Source organism: Miniopterus schreibersii, assembly GCF_964146895.1.
Source record: "Miniopterus schreibersii genome assembly, chromosome: 11".
Lineage (NCBI taxonomy): Eukaryota > Metazoa > Chordata > Mammalia > Chiroptera > Miniopteridae > Miniopterus > Miniopterus schreibersii.
The window spans coordinates 67,895,631-67,921,069 of NC_138111.1; the positions used below are offsets into that span (position 1 = coordinate 67,895,631).

The 25,439-nt window shown below is 46.5% G+C and overlaps 1 protein-coding gene across 1 annotated transcript; it reads left to right on the forward strand.

The window, feature by feature from the left end:
• Positions 1 to 391: 391 nt before the first annotated feature.
• Positions 392 to 17,812, forward strand: LOC308563592 (putative serine protease 47; the record flags this gene model as incomplete). Its single annotated transcript, XM_081150798.1, has 4 exons — positions 392 to 534; positions 1,965 to 2,275; positions 4,562 to 4,728; positions 17,495 to 17,812. 4 exons carry the CDS (start codon positions 392 to 394, stop codon positions 17,810 to 17,812), a joined length of 939 nt encoding a protein of 312 aa, XP_081006924.1.
• Between the last annotated feature and the right edge of the window lie 7,627 nt (positions 17,813 to 25,439).

A 25,439-nucleotide genomic window follows, 5' to 3' on the forward strand; every position in this document is an offset into this window, starting at 1 on the left:
AGGCATAGTTATCCTATGAGATCTATAGTACTTGATCTTCAGGTGTAGCACGTGCTATTGAGGGAAATAAGGTCTGTGATGTGCCCAGCCCTTGGCAGGCCCACTCAGGGAAGTCTGTTGCCCAGCAGATGCTTCTGTGGCCACTCCTGTTTCCCTTTGTCTCACCCTACAGGGCTTACTCAGCTATACTCTGCTGCCCAGTCCTTGGCAGCAACCAGTGAAGGCAGAGTCCAGGCAGTCCTGTGATTTTGGCCAGGCCACTGACCCTTGGCCTTGTTTTTCCCATCTGTGAGGTGGAGAATGGCCTCCCTGGTAGGGGCATTTGGGGTACTACCAGTGTTTCTATAATAGGCCGGGAGTTTTCTCCACAGTGTGTGGGAAGCCCAAGGTGATGGGGAAGATCTATGGTGGCCAGGACGTGGTGGATGGCCGGTGGCCATGGCAGGCCAGTTTACTGCACCAAAACTTGCACCTCTGTGGAGCTGTCCTCATCGACTCCTCCTGGCTGGTTTCCACGGCCCACTGCTTTCTCAAGTGAGTCTTCCTTCCAGTGCCCAGCAGATGGGCTGGTGGGGGAGGGGATGCAGGGGAAGAGGAATGAAAGGTGACGGGAGTCCCATGTCAGCCCTCTGGGCTTTGCTCTGGGCAGCCTGTGGCCTTCAAGCACGTGCCCTTCCCGCCTTGGACCTGCATCCCCTCCTCCTGGACTGTCTTCCCCACTCACCTACCCAGATACTCATCCTTCACCTCAGCCCAGTGCCCGCCCCCAGGGGACTGGCAGTGTCCATCCAAGCTGCATACACTGCAGACTGGCTCTTTGCTGCCTCAGACCATGGTTTCTCCTCAATGCCCTCGTATTCCTGAGTGTCAGGCTCCAAGTAGGGACCTGGGGCTGCAAGGACAGGCAGCAGCTAGGCAATTCTCATCACTTCAGCAAAACTGCATGCCTGGGAGAAGCTGTGGTGCCAGGCTCTGTGGGGGGAGGTGGGGCTCTCTGACCTTAGAGAGTGACTCAGAAGTCTTAGCTCCTCTGGCCCTTCTGGGCCTGGCTCGGTGCCCCACTTCTGAACAGACAGGGAAGGGGCCCAAGGAAGCAGAGGCACCACAGCTTATATCAGGGAGTTGGAGTTCGTGTACCAACTGGCTTTAAGAACCCAGTGTCCTATTGGCACCTCTGTGCCACATTCCATGTGAACCCTTCTGTGGCATAGGGGGTGGGAAGACCCAACCTCACCATGCCTCCATTCTGCCAGGAAAGAAAACCCAATATGGGGTGAGAAGGCCGACCCCACGGGAGAGGAGGGAGGTCAGCTGAGGGCTGTGCTCCAGTGGGTGTGGAGCAGGAGGGGTTTGGGCCCAATAAGAAAGATTTGGGCATGGAGAGCATGGGGAAAGGCTTTCCTGGTGCATGAACCATGTGAACAAAGTCAGAAAGATGGGAAGTTTTAGCATAAGTTCAGGGAACAAGGTGAGGTTTTGTCTCCTGCAATCATTTGTTCATTTAATACAACTTCTGAGAGTGCCTATAACCAAGTGAAAAAGCAGCCCTTGGGCAGTTAGGTGTGTAAAGAAAGGAGGGGCAGGAAAAGTGTTTGGCCAGGAGGTAGGTTGCAGGAGCCGTGGGAAGGGTCTGGTTAGAGCTAAGATTAAGCCAGAGCTCCTCTTGTGTACAGTAAATGGCCCTGATGTGATGGCCCGACCAAGGACACTTCCAGTACTAGGAATCTCTGTTCCTTCAATTCCAGGGTATGATGGGGAAGCCATGTGTCCTGAGATTGTGAGTAGAATATCAATTAGCCTCAAGAAAGAAGGGATCCTGACAGTTAGAAAGGGGAGACAAAGCTGCCTGCATCATGTGGGATGGAGGGGTCCACAGGAATGTGGGCAGTTAGGCAAGGATGCAGGGAGAGAGAGCTGGCCCACACACTCAGGATGATGGTGACAGTGGGCCCTTCTCCCTGCAGTAAATCCCATGAACCAGAGGACTACCAGGTTCTTTTAGGAAGCACCCAGCTGTACCAGCACACCCAGCATACCCGGAAGATGTCCGTGAGAAGGATTATCGTGCACCCAGACTTTGAGAAGTTCCACCCCTTTGGGAATGACATAGCCATGTTGCAACTGCACCTGCCTGTGAACTTCACCTCCTACATCAGCCCTGCGTGCCTCCCAACCCCTGGAGTGCACCTGTCCAAGCGCTCGTCCTGCTGGATAACCGGCTGGGGAAAGCTCACCGAGGACAGTGAGGGGGTGTGGAAGACGCTGGTGGATGAGAGTGCGGAGGGGGAGGAGGAAGAGAAGGCAGGAGAGGCAGGAAGAAGGGAGGAATAGCTCAGACTGAAGGGTCCCCACACAAAGAGGCCTCTGGTCCTTGGCCCTCTGTGCCTCATTTCCAGAGGCCTGAACCATTCTAGTTCTAGTTCTGAAAAGTGTGTAGATTCTAAAGCATCAGAGTTCCCTAAGTCCAAGGCTCTAAAAGCCTGGGAATCATTGACATTTGAAATCAAGAATCTGGGTTCTTAGTCTTCATGGTCCTTGATTACAAGGTTTTAATCAGCCATGGATCTGAGACAACTTGGTTCAACTTGAAGGTCATGCTGAGGGCCTGGCCCATTCCAGGCCACTGCCCAACACCCTGATTTCCCATTGCCGGAGAAGGTGCTTGGGAAAAGTGGAAAGAAAACACATTTATGGCTTCTGATCACTGAGCCTGCATGATCAAGTTTCAATGATCACAACCCTCTGAATCTCACTTTGGTAAATTGTCTACTTCATAGGCTTATTAGGTGAATTGAATAACACAGAAGAAAGTTTGTGTTATTTTTTAGATTGAACTGAGAAATATAGGCAAAAGCTCATGGACAAGACTATTTATTAAAGACAGGGGTGTTAATAGTTTGGGGAAATGCTCATGGGGAAAAATAATATATATTTGTAATTATTTGTAGGGTCATCCTTTGGTATGGTCTTTCTCAACAAAGGTGCTACAGGCATTTTGGACAGACCATGTCTTCATTGATAGGAGATGCCAGCATCTCTGGCCCTTGCCTACTAAGTTTCAGAGTTTCAGGAACTCCCTCTAATCATAGGAGAACCATGGCCCCAACATATTCGTTCTCCCTCCCTCTCTCTCTCTTTGTCTCTCTCCATCTCTCTCTCAATCTCTCTCTCTCTCTCTCTCTCTCTCTCTCTCTCACACACACACACACACACACACACACACACACACACACACAGGCTGGTTCTTCCTTGAGTGAAGGGACCACATCTTACTTGTTTTAATATCACAATCTGTGCCACAGGGCCTGCCACCTGGTAGGTAATTCACTGCTGCCACTCTGGTTCAATAGATAATCATTTCTTGCCTGAACCTTGAGACTGGTCTCGTGGCTCCCACCCTGTGTCCTCTGCTTTAGTCCCCACACAGCTGACCTTTTCCTTTAAAACATGAGTGATGCCACTTCCCCACTCAGCACCCCAAGTGCCTTGTAATTTGTGCTTAGAAACCAGTGCAAACTCTATACCTTAGCTATCAGCCCCTGCGTGATGCTGGCTCCCCTCCCTCTCTGCCTCATCTCCTACTGCATCCCTCAGGCACGCCGTCCCAGCCACCAGGCCTCCTCCCTGCCTTGAACATGCCAAGGTCACCCTTGCCGCAGGGCCTTCACCTTGGCTATCTTCTCTGCCTCACTGGCTCACCCCAAAATCTTTGCCTGACTCACTTCTTTACATTTACAACCATTCCGCCTCTGACAGTTTTACTTAATCCTGTCAGCTAAAATAGATAATTCCTACTATCCACATCTTCCTGTTTCATTTCCTTCACACCACTTATTAGATGTAAAAGAATTGTATTTACATTACTTACCCTGTCTCCCCCAGCAAAAATGTTGCCCTGTTTCATTAGTGTCTAGAAGATACAGAGCAGAACGGTAGATGAATCAATGAGGGACTAGATGAGAGTATGGAGGGGGAGGCAGGTGGGAGAATGGGTGGGTAGAAGGGGATGGGTGGGTGGTGGATGGATGGCAGGCAGACAGATGGAGTGGACAGATACATTGACAGATGGAGAGGAGGAAGGGCGGGAGAATGAAAGAGGGATGGATGAAATGGGTGACGGGCAAGTAGGTGGAAGGGTGAGTGGATGGACAGGGGCGTGAGGGAAGGTGGGTAGATGAATGGAGGAATTAGTAGATGGAAGTATGGGAAAGGTTCACGACAGTCAAGTGGAGAATGATGGGATGGGCCTGAAAGGGTAGGTGGTTCAGCCCCAGTAAATGGCATGTCAGTGGGATTTGCCTTTTTTCTTTGTCGAATAGGAGAGGTATGTTTATTGCTCTGAGAGAGGTGGCGGGAACAGGATGAGTTTGAAAATGTTTGAGAAACAGGAGAGGAGCTGATTGGGGATGGGTAGAGGACTGAAGCCATGTCAAAAGCTCAGCTATGCTGAGAAAACAGCATGTGTAGGGGGCGGTGGTGAGCAGTAGGACAGAGTGGGGTTCAGAGCAGCCTGGCCTCTGCTAGGCTGCAGCGAACTTCACTGGTCTCCTTGTCCTCACAGGACAACTGCTCCCACCCTTCCATCTCCAGGAGGGCAAGGTGAGCGTCGTGGAGAACAAGTTCTGTAACATGCTATATGGACAGAGACTCAGCAAAGACAAGAACTACTCTGTGTACGAGGAGATGCTGTGCACCGGGGACTTCTTGACAGGAAAGGCCATCTGCAGTGTGAGTGAGGCCATTTCTCTTCTTCCCTTGCCTGAGCTCAGTGTCTTTCTTGAGTTCCATCCCTCACCAGTGTCCCCAGGCTAGTCCCTCCCTACGTCCACCCCCCATGATGGCATCTGCTGGAAGGACCCTCAAACAGCATCTATTTTTGAGGCATATTTTAAACTTTTTATTGAAGTATAATGTATATTCAGAAGAGTATATAATTACTAAGTATGTAGTTTAATGAACTTAGTGTCTTAACATTATATCAGTGAGACCATCCAAACATCATCCACGGTTATAGCTGGTTCATTCTCACGGCTCTATAGGACTCTGTCATATGAATTGAATTCTATGATCAGTTCTGCTCTTGATGGGTATTTTAGTAGTTTCCAAGCTCTTCATTTTATTTCATTTCCAAGTGTTTTGTATATTTCATGTTCTATTCACAGAAGCCCATGAGTAGAATTGTTGGATTCCGAGGTGTGTGGATGTTCAGCTTTGGCAGGTGTCACCAAACATCTCCAAAATGGTTGCCCCAGTTCTGCTCCCTCCAGCAGTGGATGAGCTTATATCTTTGCCAACACTTGGCACCTTCCATGCTTTCTTATTTTGGTGCTTTCTTATTTTCTTATTTATTGTTGCTTTAACTTGCATTTTGCCAATGGCTAATTATGTATGTTTTCATGTTTATTATCATCAGATATCTTCTGTAAAGTCTCCCTTCAAGTTTTTTCCCTCCCATTTTCTGTTGGATAGTCCTGTTCTTTTTGTAGCTCTTGGTATATTTGCATATTCTGGATACAAGTCCGCTGTTGGACATATGGGTTGCGAATATCTGCTTTTGCTCTCTTAATATCCAATTTTATAGGTGGGAAAAGAGGCCCAGAGAGGGAAAGTGGCTAACCTAAAGAAGGCAGCACAGCCTGATGCAGTGTTCTGACCCAAGCCCAAACCTGCCTCCATGGCACCCCCAGGGCCCAGCCTCCTGAGTTGGCATTGGTGCTCTGAGCTCCTGCATGGATGGTGCCATGGATGGAAGGGGGGGATGAGGGCTCTGGATTCAGAGACACTGCTCTACCACATGTCTCTACCCTGGGACCTTCAGTAGCCTCTGTACCTTCTGAGCCAGTGTCCTTCATAGTGTAGGATCCTGAGGCTTCCTTCACGGGACTGTTGAAAGGATGGTGCAGAGGGTTGAATAGTGCTTCCCAAATTCATGTCGTTTGGAACCTCAGGATGCAACTTCATTTGGAAATAGGGTCTCTGCCGTTTTGATTAGAGAAGAATCTTGAGATGAGACCATTCTGAATTTAGAGCAGGTCCTGAATCCAGTAACTGGTGTTTGTAAAGAAGAGGGAAAGACACAGAGACACCCAACTTCAGACTTCTGGCATCCAGAGCTGGAGAGAATAAATTCCTGTTGTTCTTGTAAGCCACCAGTTTGTGACAAGCTATTGTTGCTGCCCCAGGAAAGGTGGACAGGAGGGATGAGATGCATCTGACCCATGGGAAGGCCTTGTGGACAGCTGTTTCTTTACTGCCCAGTGAGCTGTGGAGGCAGAGGGTGGGAGCTTGGCTACCTGCCTTCCTGGTCAAAGGCAGACCCAGATGTCTTGGCTCTCAGTCCTAGCTAATGGTATGGACCTGCTGGCTCTCTACCATGGCCCATCTTTGCCACAATTAGTTGTGCTCACATGTGGAGCCTTTTTTGGCCCCTGAGTCCCCATATGGCTGTCACCTTAGACCTTTCTAGCCTTGTCCTACATCTGCCTTCTCCTGCAAAGGCCATTCCTATGGAGCTCAGGGCCAGCATACTTTGTCTGCCCCTTGGCCCCACTCCTCCTCTAGTTTCTCTCCCTGCTGAGGACACAAATGAGCTGCACACCTGAAAGTCCCTCCCCCCTCTCTTAGCCTTTTGGTCTCTACAACCTGTCCTTGAGATTTCATCTGGATTCATGTTCTGGGTTCATCTTCACCTGCTCTGGACCCCATCCTCCATCCTTGGCTCCCTTCTCTTCCCTGAAGTGTCCCTTCCCCTACACAGGGCATCCAGAGACAGCTTTGAGGAGCTCAAAGGAGACTTAGAGCTCAGACTGTGGGGCAGTAGAGACCCGGTTCCAGTCTTCCGTCTGTCATTTACTGGTGCTGTGACCGTAGCTGTTTCCTCACCTGTGAAATGGGGTTGCTAATGGCCTCGATTTAGTAAGGTTAGCTGCCTGGCATTGAGTAGGTGGTTAACATGGGCTGGCTTTCATTTTCCTGTCTCTTCCACCTCCCTCTATCTGGGTTGTATTTGTTCTTCTGGGCTTGTCCTACACCTGTGTTCTCAACAAGGGTGGAATTCACTGCCCTGCCCCACTGGACACACACACACACACACACACACACACACACACACACACACACACACACACACAGAGTTTGCTCTGTCTCTATGCTAGTGCAAACTGTAGCTCGCTTTCCATACCATATGTGAGTACTGATGTTCCCTCTGCCTTCTGAGAGCTCCCCTGGGGCAGGGGACTGTTGGAGCCTTTGCCATGTCTCCCAGGCTGGTCCAGAATCCATTGTCATTTGGCAACGACATAGCTCATCTGTGTGAATTGCTGAGGCCTAGAGAAGACAGTGACCACTTCCCCAGACAGGGACCAGGCCTTCCCCAGGCCTCAGAGAGCTAGGGGTGCACTGTGGGGAAGGCCAAGGGCACTCCAACTGGGATCACTGAAGGGAAGAGCTGCGGCAATGATGGTGCAGTCCTACTGTCCAAGGGGAACCCAAGTGTCAGTTTCCTGGAGTTGCTTTGACAAATCACCTCAAACAGGGTGATTAAAACAGAAATTTATCATCTTACATTTCTGGAGGTCCAAAGTCTAAAATCAAGGTGTGGGCATGGCTGGTTCTTTCTGGAGGCTCTGGGGGAGAATGTTTCCTTAGTTTTCCTGGCTTCTAGAGGCTGCACACATTCCTTGGCTCCTGGCTTCTTCCTCCTCAGAAAGCATCACTCCAGCCTCTGCTTCTGTCGTCACATCACCTTCTGTGACTCTGACCTCCTGCCTCCCTCTTTCCTCATGGGGACCTTGGGGTTACATTGGCCCCGCCCAGATGATCCAGGATAATCTTCCTCTTTCCAGATCCCCAGTTCAACCACCTGCACAGTGTCTTTTGCCCTGTAAGGTGTCACAATCACAGGTTCCAGGCATGAGGATGCGCATCATTGGGGGTCATTCTTTGCCAGCCACAGGAACCCTTCTCTCTCCCGCTAGCCGTCCTAGCCCAGCCCTGCCTGTCAGCTGGAGATCTTGTTTCTCATTTCACCGAGAGCACTGGAGCAGTCAGACTAGCGCCAGGTCATCTCCCCAGCCCTGCATCCCACACTCTCCATCCTCCATCTGTGCCGAGCCTCAAGTCCAGCTGACCTCACAGGCTCTCCTGCTCCGTCCTGTCTCTCTTCACGACTGCTGAGTGAACTCGTAGCAGCAATCTGTTCCTGCTACTGCCCAGTTTCTCTGCCTCTCTTCTCAAAAGACTCCTCCAACACCATCGAGTCTCTTTGATCCACTCCACCCAAGTGTGTCTCCACCATGCCACCAAAGCCATGTGGCCAGTGTCCCCACCAGCCTTGGTCTTGTCAGATAAGGCTGTCCTGAGTCTTCCTCTCATTTGGCACATCGGGAGGTCTCACTCCCATTTCCTGGGCCCCAAACTGGACAGCTGCTCTGCTCTGCTTCTAGTCACCTCCCCACTTACCATGAAATGCTGGCGATCCCAGAGTCCCATGCTCAGCCTGCTCCCTTCTCTCTGCACCTTCTGGTTAGTGGGGAAGGCTCAGATTCAACAGGTCCCGTTGGCTGCTCCTTCAAAATACATCCCAAATCTGACTGTTCCTCAGCACCCTGGCCACTCCCCATCAATAATCTCTCACCTCTCTCCTGTGATTGCCTCTTGACTGGGCTTTCCTCTCTAACTCATGCTCAGAACTGTCTGTCCTCCCCAGGGCACCAGAATGATCCACCTAGACAGGTCAGGTCATCCCCCCCGATTACAGTTCTCCACTGGGGATAGGCCCTGTGACTCACATCCTCTCTGCGCCCCTGCTCCTTGCAAGACCAGCCTCATTCCTCTTTCTCCCACCCACCTGGCAGGTCCCCTCTTCCCTCGTTTGTGCTTACTCTTCCCTTTGCTCCTGCATCAGAAAGGTAGATTGTTTCCTGTTTGGAGTATCAGGTTAGAAAAGCCTCATGTTGTCACTAGATAACTTCCCTGACCCTGTCCCTTTTATGGTTTGTTGTCACATCTGACCATCATGGGTTAATTGGCTTGTTTAGAAAGTGCAGTGAAAAGGGCCTTGTTTTTTCACACCTGTGCTCTCAAGTGAGGAGGCTGCCATGGATGCCCCCCTTGCAGATTGGATGGGTGCGTAGGAGAGTCACCAAGCTTGGTTGTGGCCCCTGCTCCCGCACCTCCTGAGGATGAGAGCCTCCTTTGGCCAATGAAATGAGGGGACTACTAGTTGGTCTTTCCCTGATAGCATCTCAGGGCTCTGGTAACCCCTATAAGCTTTCTGGGAACCCTTGCCTGTTCCCCCAGGAATGCAGGTCACCTCCACCAGGCTTCAACCTGTGCATTTTCTAAAAAAGTTGAGAGCAACCTAAAGGCCTAAATGAATGAAAAAGGAAGATGGCAGCAGAGTAGGTAGATATTTCTCACACCTCATCCCTGAGCCAAACTAGAAATAAAAATAAATTGGAGGAAAGTCATCCTGAATTACCAACTGAAGGGTATCTGAGGAGGAGACTTTTAACCAAGGATGGGCAGAAGAGGCCACCTTGAGACTTATAGGAAAGGCAGAGACAGGCTGGCCCTACTCACATGGAAGGCAGGCCAAGTATACAGAGGGATATATCAGCTGGTGGGGGAGGTTCCCCTGAGAAGCGTGAAGCTTATATCCCAGACTGGGCTCCCCAGCCCTGAGCATAAAAGCCAGGAACAGACACCCACATAGCATCCAGCTCTGGAAATGTGGAATGATTTTTGTCTGCCAAAGAGAGGTGGAGCCTGCTGGAGACAAAGCCTTTTTTTCAAAGGGCTATTGTGGGAGATTTTCTATTGCAGCCACTCTCCCTGGACTTTGGTGGAGGGAATGCAGTGCAGACTAGAGGCACCTGAAGAAAGTCTGGAATGGGTGGCTTTGGGTAGTCATGGGGGAGCAGCTGCCAGGATCCTTGTGCTGGGTCATCCTTCAAAACCACAACAGACATTTTTCTTGAGAGGCGCAAGCTCCTTCAAGTAGCATCAGCCTGGAGAAATGCAACTACCCCGCCCTTTGTAATCCTGCTTGCCCCACCCTGGGTCTTAAGCCCTGCTGAGGAGACAGCGGCATAGGCCAGATCATACAAGGCTAGGAAGACTCAGAGCGTGTCAGTGACTGGCTTTTGGCCAGGAACCTGACTGGCACTTCCTTCTCATGGGAGAGCTGAGAGAAACACCCTCTCGGCTTCTGGCTGACCTAACCTTTGGGCTCCAGAGGCCCCACTCTCCTGTTACTAGAGGTTCTGGCCTGCTTAAGTCAGGGAAAAACTCTGGGACAGACTCAGACTTGTGGCTCTGAGGCCAGGGAACACACCCACCACCTTCCCTGAAGTCTAAACAACACCTCCTCCTCACAGGAGATCCAGGGATCTCATTCTGATTCCACCAGAGGCTCTTTCAGAAACTGAGCTTTTCCAGGGGCTAAGAGTAGCAGCCAGCCAAGAGGTAGAGACAGGCAGAGGCATATCACAGGGTGCCTTGGGATGTTAGCTGACCCACCCCAGGCTTTGTGCTGGTAAAGGATGGCCATGGAGTGCAGCTTGGTCCTTCCTGTGTACAGCCAATCCTAGTGAAGGCATCCACAAACTGCAGATCTCTTGTAGTTTCAGCAGGTTGCTGAAGCCAGGTGTGGAAAGTGTTTGACATTGGCTTGCACTATAGAACCATCCGGAAGGCTTGGAACTGTCACACAAGTGATCACCTTCAGCCAACATCAGAGCAAGATTCAATAGGCTTCACAAACAGTATATCCAAAGGGAGATTGTAGCAGGTGTATACTCTGCTAAGGCGAACACCACTTTTTTTCTTTTTGATTTATTTATTTATTTATTTTCTTCTTTCATATCTCTTTTTTTCCCCTTTTTACTTTATTTTTTCTTTTTTCCTTTTCTTATTCTCCCCTACTTTTGTCTTCCCCCCATTTTTCTTTTCCTACATTTTAATTTTTTGCTCTTCCTTCTTTCTTCCCATATTCTTTTCTTTTCCTTCTCATATTTTTCTTTATTATTCTTTTTTATCTTATTAATTTTTGTTGTTGTTGTTTTTAATGTTGGTGGTGGTTTGTTTTGTTTCGTAATGTCAGCACCTGTACAACAGTTTGCATGATGTGTTCAGGGTTGAGCCCTGCAGTCAGCCATTCTGAGGGTAGATCCCACCCATGAATAGGGCAACAACAATCAAGACCCAATTATAATAGGAGAGACCACATAACCGACACAAGGAACATTCCTAGAGCATCCAGCTCAGGAGATAAAGAGCTGCACCACTGGGTCCCACAGTACACTTACTACATAAGGCCACCTTGCAAAGACTGGAAGTCATAGCAGTTCTATCTCATACATAGAAACAAACACAAAGAGACAGCTAAAGTAAGGAGACAAAAGAAACAAGCCCTGACTGAAAGAACAGGAAGAATCTCCAGAAAAAACATTAAATGAAAAGGAGGCAAGCAATCTATCTGATATAGAGATCAAAGTAATGGTTATAAGGATGCACAAGAAACTTAGTGAAAACTATAACAGCATGAAAAAGGACATAGAAACCTTGAAAAAGAACCAATTGGAAATGAAGAATACAATGGAAAGAATAAAAAGTAGGTTGGGTGAAGTGGATGATTGAATCAGTGATTTGGAATACAGGGTGAAAAAAACACCCAATCAGAGCAGCAAAAATAAAAAGGATTAAAAAGTATTATGATATTTTACCCTGGTTGGTGTTGCTCAGTTGTTAGAATGTTGGCTCATGCACTGAGAGGTTGCAGGTGCGATTCCTGGTCAAGGGTATGTGCCTGTTTTGCAGGTTTAAGCAATCCTGGTCAGGGCATGTGTGGGAGGGAAGCAATCAATGTGTCTCTCTCACATCGATGTTCTCGGTCTCCCTGTCTTGCTGTCTCGCTGTCCCCCTCTCTCTCTCTCCATTCCTCCGTCCCTTTCACTTTCTTTAAAAGTCAATGGAAAAACATATCTTTGAGGATTACCAAAAGAAAAAAAAAAAAGAATTGGGACAACATGAAACACAAAAAGGATACCAGAAGGAGAAAAAAGCAAGGGATAGAAAACCTGTTTGAAGAAATAATAACAAAAAACTTCTTACCTGGAGAAGTAAAAAGTCACACAAGTTCAGGAAGCACAGAGAGTTCCAATCAAGATGAACACCAAGACACATAATAATTAAAATGGCAAAGGTTAAAGACAAATAGGGAATCTTAAAGGCAGCAAAAAGAGAAACACTTAGTTACATACAAGGGAGTTCCCACAAGGCTGTCAACTGATTTCTCAACAGAAACATTTCAGGCCAGAAGGGATTATCATGAAGTATTCAAAGGAATGAAAAACAAGGACTTGAATCCAAGATTACTCTATCCAGCAAAGCTATCATTTAAAATTGAAGGCAAAAAAGGCTAAATGAACTCAACACAAAACCAGCATTGAAAAAAATTTTAAAGGATCTGCTTTAAGAAGAAGAAAAAATATATAGAGATAGGAAGCTAGGTATAAAGAAAATATGGCAGTAAATAAGTACTTAGCAATAATTACCTTAAATGTAAATGGATTAATTGCTCCAATCAAAAGACATAGGGTAGCTGAATGTATAAGAGAACATGACCCATATATATGCTGTCTACCAGAACAAAAGATTCACACTGGCTGAAAGTGAAGGGATAGAAAAAAATATTCCATGCAAACAGAAAGAAAAATATGCTGGTGTAGTAATACTTGTATCTGACAAAATAGACTTCAAAACAAAGGCCATAAAGAGACAAAGAAAGTCACTACATAATAATAAAGGTATCAAACCAACAAGAGGCTATAACCTTGGTAAACTTATATGCACCCAACATAGGACCACCTAAATATATTAAAAAATACTATTGGTAGATCTTAAGGGAGATGTTGACAGCAATACAGTAATAGTAGGGGATTCTACCACCCCACTGACATTGCTGGATAGATCTTCCACACAAAAAAATAACAAGGAAACAAAGACTTTTAACAACACACTAGAACAGATGGATTTAATTGATATTTACAGATCATTTCATCCCAGAGCAGCAAAATATACATTATTCTCAAGTGCACATGGAACACCACATATTAGGACATAAAATAAGTCTTAACAAATTCAAGAAGATTAAAATCATATCAATCATCATCTCTGATCACAAAGGCATGAAACTAGAAATCAACTACAATAAAAAGATTCAAAAACAGTAAACACATGGAGGCTAAATAGCATGTTATTAAACAATGAATGGATATGAATGAGAGCAAGGAAGAAATCAAAACTTCCTGAAACAAATGAAAATGAACACACAACAACCCAAATCTATGAGACACACCAAAAGCAGTCCCAAAAGGGAAGTTCATTTCATTACAGGCCCACTTCAATAAGAAGAAAAAAAAAAATCAATTAAACAATATACCCTACACCTAAAACAACCAGAAAAAGAACAAGAAAAGTCCAGAGTAAGCAGAAGGAAGGAAATAATAAAGATCAGAGCAGAAATAAGTGACATAGAAACTAAAAAAAAACACACAATACAAATGATAAATGAAACCAAGAGCTGTTTCTTTGAAAAGATAAAGATAAAAGTCCAGTTGATGAACCTTCAACTGGACTCATTGAGAAACAGAAAGAGAGGATCCAAATAAATGAATTCAGAAATGGAAAAGAAGAAGTAACTACTGACATCAAAGAAATACAAAAAAATTGTAAGAAAAGGTGATGCTAACAAATTGGACAACCTGGGCAAAATGGACAAATTCCTAGAAACATACAATCTTTCAAAATTCAATCAAGAAGAATCAGAAAACCTGAACAGACCTACTACAACTAATGAATTTGAAGCAGTAAGAAAAAAATAACAATCCAGCAACCTGGACAGTGTGGTTCAGTGGTTGAGCATCAATCTATGAACCAGGAGATCAAAGTTGGCTTTCTGGTCAGGGTATGTGCCTGGGTTTTGGGCTCGGTCCCCAGTAGGGGGAGTGCATGAAGCAGCTGATCAATGACTGTCTCATCATTGATGATGTTTCTCTCTCTCTCTCCATCTCCTCTCACTGAAATTAATAAAAACACTTAAAAAAAAAAGGGGGGGGGAGTAACTCTTTCATGGCCCTTCCTTTGAAAAAGCTCCCAGGAAACAAAAGTCCTGGACTGGATGACTTCACAGATGAGTTTTACCAAACATTCAATGAAGAACTAACACCTATCTCCCTCAAACTATTCCAAAAACCCCAGAAAAAGGAACCCTTCCAAGTTTTATTTTTGAGACCACTATTATCCTAATTCCAAAACCAGATAAATACACTGCAAAAAAAGAAAATTATAGATAAATATTTCTGATGAACATAGGTGCTAAAATCCTCAACAAAACATTAACAAATCGGATCCAGCGATATATTAAAAAGACCAGCCCAGCCGGGTGTGGCTCAGCGGTTGAGCATTGACCTAGGATCCAGGTGATCGGGGTTCGATTCCCGGTCAGGGCACATGCCCAGGTTGTGGGCTCTATCCCCAGTTGGGGGGGGCATGCAGGAGGTGATCGATCAATGACTCTCTCATCACTGATGTTTCTCTCTCTCTCTCTCCCTCTCCTTTCCTCTCTCTGAAATCAATAAAGATATATTTTTTAAAAAAGAAGAAAAAAAAAAAGACCATACACCATGAGCAACTGGGATGCAAGGTTGGCACCATATTCACAAATCAATAAATATGATACATCACATGAACAAAATGAAAGGTAAAAATCACATGATTATATCAACAGATATAGAAAAAACATTAGACAAAATCCAGCACCCATTTATGATAGAAACTCTCAGCAATATGGGAATAAAAGAATCATACCTCAATATAATAAAGGCCATATATGACAAACCACAACCAACATCATACTCAATGCAAAAACTAAAAGCTATTCTCTTCAAATCAGGAACAAGACAGGGATGTCCGCTTCTACCACTCTTACTCAAGATAATACTGGAAGTCTTAACCAGAGTGATCAGACAGGAAGAAGAAATAAAAGGCATCCAAACTGGAAAGGAGCAAGTAAAACTGTCATTATTTGGAGATGAAATGATATTGCACATAAAAAGCCCTAAAGGTTCCACCAAAAAACTACTAGAATTAATAAATTTGGCAAAGTAGCAGGATACAAAATCAATATCCAGAAATTGGAGGCATTTTTATACACCAATGATGAACTCTCAGAAAGAGAAACTAAAAAAGCAGTCCCATTTTCCATTCTACAAAAAGAAAGATATCTTGGAATAAACTTAATCAGGGAGATAAAAGACCTGTTCTTGGAAAACTACAGGACATTGAAAAAAGAAATACAGGAGGATGCAAACAAATGGAAGAATATACCATATTCATGGATTGGAATAGTTAACATCATTGAAATGTCCATTCAACCCAAAGCAATCTGTAGATTGAACATAATTCCTATTAAAATACTAAAGTCATATTACACAGATCTAGATCAAATATTCCAGAAATTTATATGGAACCAAAAAAGATCCCAAGTAGCCTCAGCAAGCTTGAGAAAGAATAAATTTGGAAGGATCACAATACCAAATATCAAAGTATACTACAAAGCAACTGTATTCAAAACAGTCTGGTATTGGTACAAAAACAGGCATTTAGATCAATAGAACAAAATAAAGAGCTCAGAAATCAACCCATGCTTTTATGCTCAATTAGTATTTGACAAAGGAGGCAAGAGCATACAAGTAAACCCAGTCTCTCCAATAAGTGGGTTGGGGAAATTGGACAGGTACATGCAAAAAACTGAAACTAGACCACCAACTTATCCCATACACAAGAATAAACTCAAAATGGATAAAAGACTTAAATGTAAATGATGAAACCATAAAAATCCTAGAAGAAACCGTAGACAGTAAAGTCTCAGACATCTCTCGAAGCAATATTTTTGCCCATATATCTCCTAGGGCAAAGGAAACAAAGGAAAAAATAAACAAATGGGACTCATCAAACTAAAAAGCTTCTGCACAGCAAAAGAAACCACCAACAAAATGAAAAGGGACCTGTATGGGAGAACATATTTACCAATGACACATTTGATAAGGGGTTAATTTCCAAAATATATAAAGAACTTAACACCAGAAAGACAAACAATCTAATTAAAAAATGGCCAAAGGACCTGAATAGACACTGCTCCAAAGAGGACATGCAGATGGCCAAGAGACATGAAAAATTGCTCAAAGACACTAATTATCAGAGTGATGTAAATTAAAATTACAGTGAGGTATCACCTCACACCTGCCAGAATAGCTACTATCAATAAATCAACAAACAAGTGCTGCTGAGGATGTGGTGGAAAGGGAACCCCACTGCACTGTTGGTGGGAATGCAGAATGGTGTAGCTACTGTGGAAAACAGTATAGAAGTTCCTCAAATTAAAAATAAAACTACCGTTTGACCCAGTGATTCCACTTCTTGGAATATATCCTAAGAATCCTGAAACACTAATCAGAAAGAATATATGCACCCCTATGCTCATAGCAGCACAATTTACAATAGCTAAGATCTGGAAACAGCCCAAGTGTTCATCAGTAGATGAGCAGTTAAAAAAGCTGTGGTACATTTACACAATGGAATACTATATGGCTGTAAAGAAGGACTTTTACCCTTTTTGAAAGCATGGATGGACCTGGAGATAATTATGCTAAGTGAAATAAGCCATTCAGAGAAAGACAAAAACCATATGATCTCACTAATATATGTAATATAATGAACAAAATAAGTTGATGAGCAAAATTGAAACAGAAGCATGGATGCCTGGAACAGAGTGACAAGTGTCAGAGGGGAGGGGGTGGAGGGACTGGATAAAAGTAGCTGAAGAGATTGTGAAAGACATATATGTATAGCCCATGGACACAGACAACAGTGTGGTGAAGGCCAAGGAAGGGGGGCAAGGGCTGAGTGGAGGTGGGCAAAGGGTGTTTCAATGGGTGACATCTGTAATGGCACCAACAATAAAAACACACACACACAAATAAAAACAAAACAAAGCAAAAAACAAAAAGAAAGAGGACCCAGGTGGGGATATGCTACTGCAGCTCAGGGTGTGGCAGGAGCTAGGGTCTGTGGAGGCTTCAGCTGCCAGGCTCTGCTCACTGCCCAGCCCTCCTAGGCCCTGTACATGCAGCTGTCTCCTCTTGGCCTGGGGCAGTGCCTTATCCTGGGACTCTGGGACCTTTCAGGGAGCAGGGGCAGAGGGTGGGGTCCTCCCATGTGTTGTTAGATTTAGATCCAGAATCTTCCTGGGGGTCAATCTGAAGCTCTTTGAACTGTGACTCCAGTGCCCACCAGGGTGACTTTGATGGGTCCAGTGGGACACTGGTGTCTGGACTTTCACAGAGGACCAACCAAGTATGGTCTGGACAAGCCCCACCTGGCCACTTGGTGTCTCAGTCTCTGACGTCCCACTAACCCTCCTCTTTCTTAGGGTGATTCCGGGAGTCCCCTTGTCTGTGACCTCCTCAACACCTGGATTCTGGTAGGGCTGGCCAGCTGGGGCTTGACCTGCCGGCACCCCATCTACCCCAGTGTGTTCACCAATGTCACCTACTTCGCAGACTGGATCAGGGAGACCCAGAGGCTCGCATCTCCTCCTGATCCCACAGCTGCTCTTCCTCAGACCCAATTTCCATACCAGCCTCTGCAGACTGCAGGCTCCCCTGGGCCTGGCACTGCCCTTGTACCTCCGCAGACCTGGCTCCCACTGCTGTCTGTGCTCAGGGTCCAGTGGCAGGCCCTGCAGTGACCCCCCGCCCCCACTCCTGCTGTCTGCCTCAGACCCCAGTCTCCATGCCTCCCCTCCCCCAGCCCCACCAGCTCTCTGTGCTTCCTTCTCCTTGGCTTTCCTGTCCCTCAGCAGCCACCCCCCAAACCAAGCCTGAAAAAAGAAAAACAAATAAAAGTTTCATTTGTTTCCAGTATCTGGTCCTCACTTCCCCTCTCCTGCTCCTTAGTACTCACCGTTCCCTTGGGGTCATTCATCTGGTTCCATGGGCAAGGAGATGGGCCTGGCAAGGAGACCGTCCCAGGAGGAAGGCAGGGGTGAAACGCTGAGGGAGCCAGGTCCAGAGCTGGGAGAGAGCAGGGTGTCTGCACTCAGACTCTGCTCCTGTTGGGGGAGCACCCAGGCCTTCAGAGGCAGCGAGTCAGTCAGCATGGGGGCGATGCTGGTACAAATGCCTCGAATAACAGATAAAGGAAACATGGGCAGCTAAACAACAGGAATTTATCGTCTCTCAGTCCTGGAGGCTAGAAGTTCGAGGTCACGGTGTGGGCAGTGTTGGTTTCTCCTGAAACCTCTCTCCTTGACTTGCAAACGGCCCTCTTCTCCCTGTGTCCTCAGGTAATCCTCCCTCTTTTGTGTCTGTGTCCTAATGTCCTCCTCTTATAAGGACACCAGTCAGATTGGATTAGAGCCCATCCTAGTGACGTCATTTGAACTTAATCACCCCATTAAAGACCTTATCATCCAACACAGTCACATTCTGAGGCACTGGGGCTAGGGCTCCAACAGATGGGTTTTAGGGAACACAGTTCAGCCCATAACCGGAAGTAAGACATTTAGCCAGGTGTGTGCAATGCAGGGGAGCAAGGGTCTTTCCAAAAGTAGAGAAACATCCCTTCTAGGCCTTGGAGGAAGACTGATTCCTAGTGCAGGTGGAGGGAAGTTCCCAGAGGGCAACTGAGCTAGACTAGGGTCCATGACCCCAACCATGAGGAAGGGAGTCCAACCGGTGCTGTAGTGGGCTCTCAGATGTGGGGAGGGACCTGGCAGAGTGAGTCAGAAGCAGATAGAGGAGCCAGACTGAGAGCTGAGGTTCAGGCCAGCACGCCTCAGACCTCTGTTTCTGCATTGACTCCAGTGCCCTCCTCACCTATCCCCGTGGCCCCACTCTCCTGATCTGAAGGGACCCAACCAACTTCCCACCTCCATGGTCCCAGACCCTGTGTGAAGCTCTCCCTCTGTTCAAGGCCCCAGGCTATCCTGCCTTGAGGTGCCCACACATGTTCCCCAATTGGACCCTGGTGTCACCTTTCTTGCTTAGCTTCTCCAGGACTTAGTGGCCAGGCAATAAGCCTTGACACAATGTCCGAGGTCATTCGTCCTAGCAATCTGCCTGATACAGGGGCTTTGTGCAGCCATCAGGCCCCCAGCAGGCCTCACAGTGCACCTAGCCCAGCCTTCAGAATCCCTGAGAAAGTGGGAAAGCTCCTGTTCAGTGCGTGTCTAGGGTGGATCAGATGCCATTGGAAAGATCCAGTGCAAATTCTTTCCAATTCTGCCATTTCCCAAATATCCTAACCCTCACTGGAAGGTGGTCGTAGTTACCAGCCTATTAACACGGAGATCTCACTGGCTTGAGCCAGGAACTTGCGCTGGAACTCCCTTCCCAAGGTAATCTTGGGAGGCCTTGAGAAAGTGTCTGCCCAGTGTCCACCCTGCATGGGCATTTCCGGCTTTCCTGGTCTCTGGCCATCCCTCTGGCTGGAGCTCCACCAGGGTGAGACCACTCTGCGTAGCTGTGTGCCCACCACCAGTGTCAGCCTTTAAGAGCTCCCCTATTTCTAAAGGAGGTAGGTGAACCTTCTCTCCCTTGGTGGTAAACCCAGTTATGGGGTCTCTGGCAGGGTTCCTCAGGCCCCTGGATGACAGTGTGGCTCATACACATTCTCCAATTCACATGGAGAAACTTACGGAGGAGCTGGCAATGTTACATATTTTGACCTAATCTCGGTGGTGGTTGCACAGGGATATAGTCATGTAAAAAGTCACTGAGCTGTACACTTAGGATTTGTGAATTTTACTTTTTTAAAAAAAATTTAAAAAAATATATCTTTATTGATTTCAGAGAGAGGAAGGGAGAGGGAGAGATAGAAATATCAATGATGAGAGTCATTGATTGGCTGCCTCCTGCAAGCCCCTGACTGGGGATAGATACCGCAACCCGGGCATGTGCCCTGACCGGGAATAGAACCCCGATCACCTGGATCCTAGGTCGGCGCTCAACCGCTGAGCCACGCCCGGCCATGTGTGAATTTTACTTTATTCAATTCAAATAAGCTACAAACATTTAAGATAATTTGCATGTACCTATAACCACTGATGGTTTTAAAACATGTTTGCAAATCATTTGATGTTCCACCCTTCAAAATGTGCAGCTTAATTCCACTCCCTTGAATGAAGAGAAGTGATGCTATGTGACTTCTGAGGCTGGGTCCTACAAAGCATGTAGTTTCCCCCTGGCTCCTGGCTCTCAAAATGTTTGCTCTTTGGTAAGCCAGCACCATGTCATGGAGACATTCAAGCAGCCTTGCGGAGAAGCACTCAGAGTAAGGAGCTGAGGCCTCACACCAGCAAACTGTAGCAACTTGCAGTCATGTTGATAGTGGGGAAGGACACGTAATAAAAATAGAGCTACAGTTGTTTAATAATTATTTACAGTACTAACTATAGATAAGAGGTTTTCCTAGGAAACTGGAGGATGTGTTGCAAGAAGAAAAACAGGGCTGTAAAAAGAAATGCATTTTAAAAGCAGACCAAGGACAGGACATGCTTTAGCTTGGTTGCTGTGCCTGGACTCTGACCGCCTCCAGAGTTGGCCTCAGGAACACTGACTATTCTGCAGTCCCAGGAATGGGCTGAGCTGTTTGTAACATCATAGATTAGTCACCTTGCTATTGGACTTTGAGCTCCTGAAGCTGGACTGCAGACCTTCCCCTCCCCTTTCCCTATTGCACTTGAAGCTCACAGCTGCATGCACTTATCTTTTCCCTCACTGGTATATAATCAGCTGACTGGTGAAGGGGATCAGAGCAGAATTTCCAGGGTAACTGACTGCTCTCCCCATACTGCCGGCATTAAAAGAATAAACAAATCCCTTGTGTCCACTATCAAAGTGGGTCAGCCAGTGTGCACATAGGTCCTCTGCCCATGATGACCTCAGATCACTGAAGCCATCACTAACAGTGACTACAACTCATAAGAGACCTGGAGCCAGAGCTACAAGGTTAAGGTGCTCCCAAGTTTTTGTGCCACAAAAACTGCCAGAGATACTAAATGTTTCTTCTTGTTTTAAGTCAGTAAGTTTGGGGGTAATTTGATACACAGCAATACACAAGACCTGTCTTCAGGGTTAGGGTTCTCTTTGAGTAGGATATTTCACAACTGTAAATGATTGAAATGTTTGAGGTTCTTTATATTTTAGATTCTAATTTGGAAAAACAGTTTTGAGTGCTGTGTAGAAGGTAATATTTAAATTAAAACATATCTGGGTCTAAAAATTTAAAAATGCAAGTAACATTGTTGGGGGCAGAGATGTTGATCATACTCTGTTAACCATGATTGTGAATGGGGAGAGGGCACCTAATAGAAATAGGACCATAGTTTTCTAATGATTATTTACCTTACTAACTATAGATAAGAAGTTTTCATACAGACCCTAGGAAACTGGAGGATGTGCTGCAAGAAGAAAAACGGAGCTGTAAAAAGATGAGACACCTTGGGGCCTGGATGAGTCCACTGATCAGAAAAGAAAATGCATTTTCAGAACAGACAAAGACAGGATGCACTTTGATTTGGTTGCTGTGCCTGGAGCCTGACTCCCATCTGGGAGTTTACCTCAGGAATGCTGACAATTCTCAGGTCTCAGGAACTGGTGAAACTGGTGTTTAATACCAATGAAAATTAACTATCTTGTTTATCTGACTTCAAGATCCTGGAAGGAGACACATGGACCACAGACCCTGCAGCCATCCTCCCCCAGGCCCTTACCCCTTGCATGTGGCCCTATATAACCAGCCAGGTAATAAGGGAAGGGCAGAGCAGATTTTATGTGGATGAATCCCTCTGCTCTCCCATTTTGCTGGCAATAATGGAATAAACGTTCAACTATGATTCAACCTTGTCTCTGCTTAATTGGTTGAAGTAGCGATAGGCAGCCGGGACCCATTGTGTCCAGTTTCAGTATTATGTTATTAATTTTCTTATTGTTTCTTTCCATTTTTGGACCCCAAGTGAATACAGCCTGTACGTATTCAGAGTCGGGTTGGACCAAACTGCTGAGGGAGATGAGAGAATCAGAGTGAGGCCCACTCTGAGGCATTTTCCCACAGCAGCAAACCAAGGCGCCAAGACTGAGGACAGTGTGAGAAAGAACAGAAGGAAACCGCCGCCTCTCTGTGGACAGCTCTCAGCCCCTAACCATTTGTGCCGTAGAGTTCACGTTTCTGTCAGTCATCTCCTTGTTCATGCATTCGTAGCATCAAGAAGGCAGGCTGCTACTCGCCCAGTGACGAGTGTCTGGTTGGGCGCGTGTCCCGTCCTCGCAGCTGCCTGCCCTGCCGGCTGCCTGTGCTCAGGGGGCACCTTCAGCTTTGGAAAGGGATGCAGCTTGTTGCTGTTACAAGACGCAAGTCCCCTACACACACTGAATGGTCATACATAGGAAATATGCAGCAACCCTCCTTTTTGCTTGATACTCAGTGACTAAGAGAAATTTATTCCCAGCACAATGCCAGACTTGCAGCCTCAGGGCGAGCGGAAGGAAAGCAGCTTCCACCACTGCTTCCACTCAGGTGCTGCTCCTCTCCCTGGGCCCCAGCCTCCCATCCCTCCGTGACCTCACCAGCACGTCTGTTTACGAGCCCTTTAAATACCTGCTTATGAGCAATTTTCAAAGGAAAATGATTTAAACTGTCAGTGCTAGGAAAGAGCAAGCACCTGATAAAGGATGTGTAGGAATTCTCCCCCAAACAACCATTAGTGTTACTCTCCAACCACTGGGGGTACTTGAGCATCAATTTTCTCTGAAAAGAAAGGAAAATTGACAGGACAAGAATAATTACCTGGACCACCAGGCTGTCCTGTGCCTCTGGAGACTGTTATCTCTGCCCATAGGTGTGTCCTTGATGCCTTTCCCACCCCCGTGGGTCCCTGCATGAAGCCCCAAAACACAGACAACTGAGGGGAAAATAAGCAGCTTTAGGTGGTGAAATGCAGGTGTCAGTGGAAACTATTCTTAAGCTGGCAGAGTTAAGATTCAACAAAAACTATTAATTTATAAGGACACAGAAGAAGACAGTTTTTACTGTCAGGAGAGAAAATAAATACTAAATAATGATGATGATGATGATTTTAAAAATCTTGAAAATAACATAAATCCTTTTTCCCAGCTAAACAGCTTGAGTCCTTTTAGAATTAGGTGAAAGGTTGAGAGCACTTAAATAAGATGAAGAAACCTCGAGAAGATTTCTCTTTTAAACAAAGGAACTTTGGAAAACCCAAGAAGGAGGTAGATAGTAAAAGTTGGGAGATGTGTGCATGCACATCTGTGTGAGTAAAGCTGAGCTGCCTACATTCTGCTCCAGTTGGAGTTCTGACAGTTGGCATGAAAAGAAATGAGCTGGGGCCCAGGGAAGAGATGGTGAGGGTCACAGGGAACACACCACTGAGGGGAGCACGTGGTACCTTGATGACAGGCACACTGGAGATACAAAACAGGAAAATCTAATGGGGAGGTGGGAAATGCCAGCCTGAGGGACCTTTGGTTCAGTGGGTTCAAGGCTGGACACAAGCGGTAGTGGCAAGGGGACAGGTGTCAGGGTTTCGTCCATGACCTCATGCAGGCGCCTCCTCAGCCAAGAGCCCACAGGTCTCTGAGCAGGCTCTGACCCTGCAGCCAGAGCATTACGCATTTCATTGTCATTTGAATCCAAGAGATCAGTGTCTTTTCCCCCATATTCTCTGAGAAGAGGGTGGGGGCAGGCAAGATTAGGGAAATCCCGAGGGGCCTAGCCTACCAGAGCCTATGCTCGGAGGCAGAGGGCATCCTAGCTTTCCCCCCAAGATCATGACTTTTCAGAAACCAGGGCTGGAACCAGCTCCCAGACAGTGTCTGTATGAGGACACTACCTTCAGTGGAGACAGAGCCTGGGGACAGCTCATGGGCCCAGGGCTTTTAGGTTTCTGTGCTGCCAGGCAGTCTAGGTCATCACACAATACCTCCTCTCAGATGTGATGAGCCAGTGAGTCAATACACTCACTGAGTAACCACAGAGCATGCAAACAGGTGCCAAGTGTTCTGTCACATTAAAGGGCAAAGAATCACAGGCCACATTTCTTTCTACTTCCCATTGCTTCACCCATGGGGCAAAGTGGCCAGAAGCTCTTGATTTATACCACTTCAGGGATGCTGCTAGAATAGAAGTTGCCCCTAAAAATACTGTGATTAATGACATATGGAGCAAAGTGGAGTAAAGAGAGCAGGGTTTTGGCATCAAAGGCAGATGCCAGATCTGGCTCGGCTCCAGGCTGAGGGATCTTGGACCAGCTGCTGACCTCTCTGGGTCTTCCCTTCATCTGTAAATTTTGAATGCTACTGTTGATGATGATGCTAATCTTTAGCTCCTAGTGTTATGAATAGCACATCAAGTGTGAAGAGCCATGTGAATGTCAGGTGTTCCTGCTGTAACTCAGGGGTAGAGTCCTTGGTCCCATGAAAGCCCAGAGGCACCCAGTCGGGCCCATTGCAGGGCTTCCTGGAGTCCACATAACACGTTCTCCATGAACTGGGGGGGGGGGGGTGCAGACACACCTCCAATTCCGGGGAAAGCCATCTCTAGGCCCCACTGCCAGCCTGGACAGGTGGTTGGGGCTTTTCTGCACACATGGTGGGCAGAATGGAGCTAAGTGCCTTGCAGGCTTATGTGAAATGAGCTCAACTTTACACTAGTTTTTAGAAATTACAAACTGTTGCAGTTGTCTGAGTCTGGAGTCAATAATTTTGAAAACTTGATGACTAGAATAAAAGGAAAACATACTATTTAAAGATTACCTTTCATGCTCCTACTATGTGCCAAGCAGCCCTCTAGGCCCTGAGTGCTGCCCTCATGGAGATCACAGCCTAGCGAGGGAGACAGATACCAGTCATGTCACTCATGCTGGGTGCTGTGCAGCCAAGGGGATGTGTGAAGGGTGATGGGCCTGGTCTTGGAAGGCTTCCCTAAATGAGTGAATTTTAAGCTGAGATCTGCAGAATGAGTCACACTTTATAGTGAAAAGGTGGTGGGTGCCTGCTTTAAACAGCACAGACTAAAACTGGAACAAAACAGGGGAAATGAGCATGGCCCTTGTGCAAAGATGACATACAAATTTGTGAAATGTTCCACATTTTTGCACAATGATATGCATGTATTTAATGCCACAGAACTGTATATTTAAATGATTATAATGCTAAGTTTTATGTTAGGTAAATTTTGTCACAATAAAATAGAAGAGGGGTGATGTTGGGAAGGGCCTGTTGTAGGCAGAGGGAACAGCAGGTACAAATGTCTTGTGGGGAGAGGGAGCATGGATGAGAGGAAAGCCAGCAGGG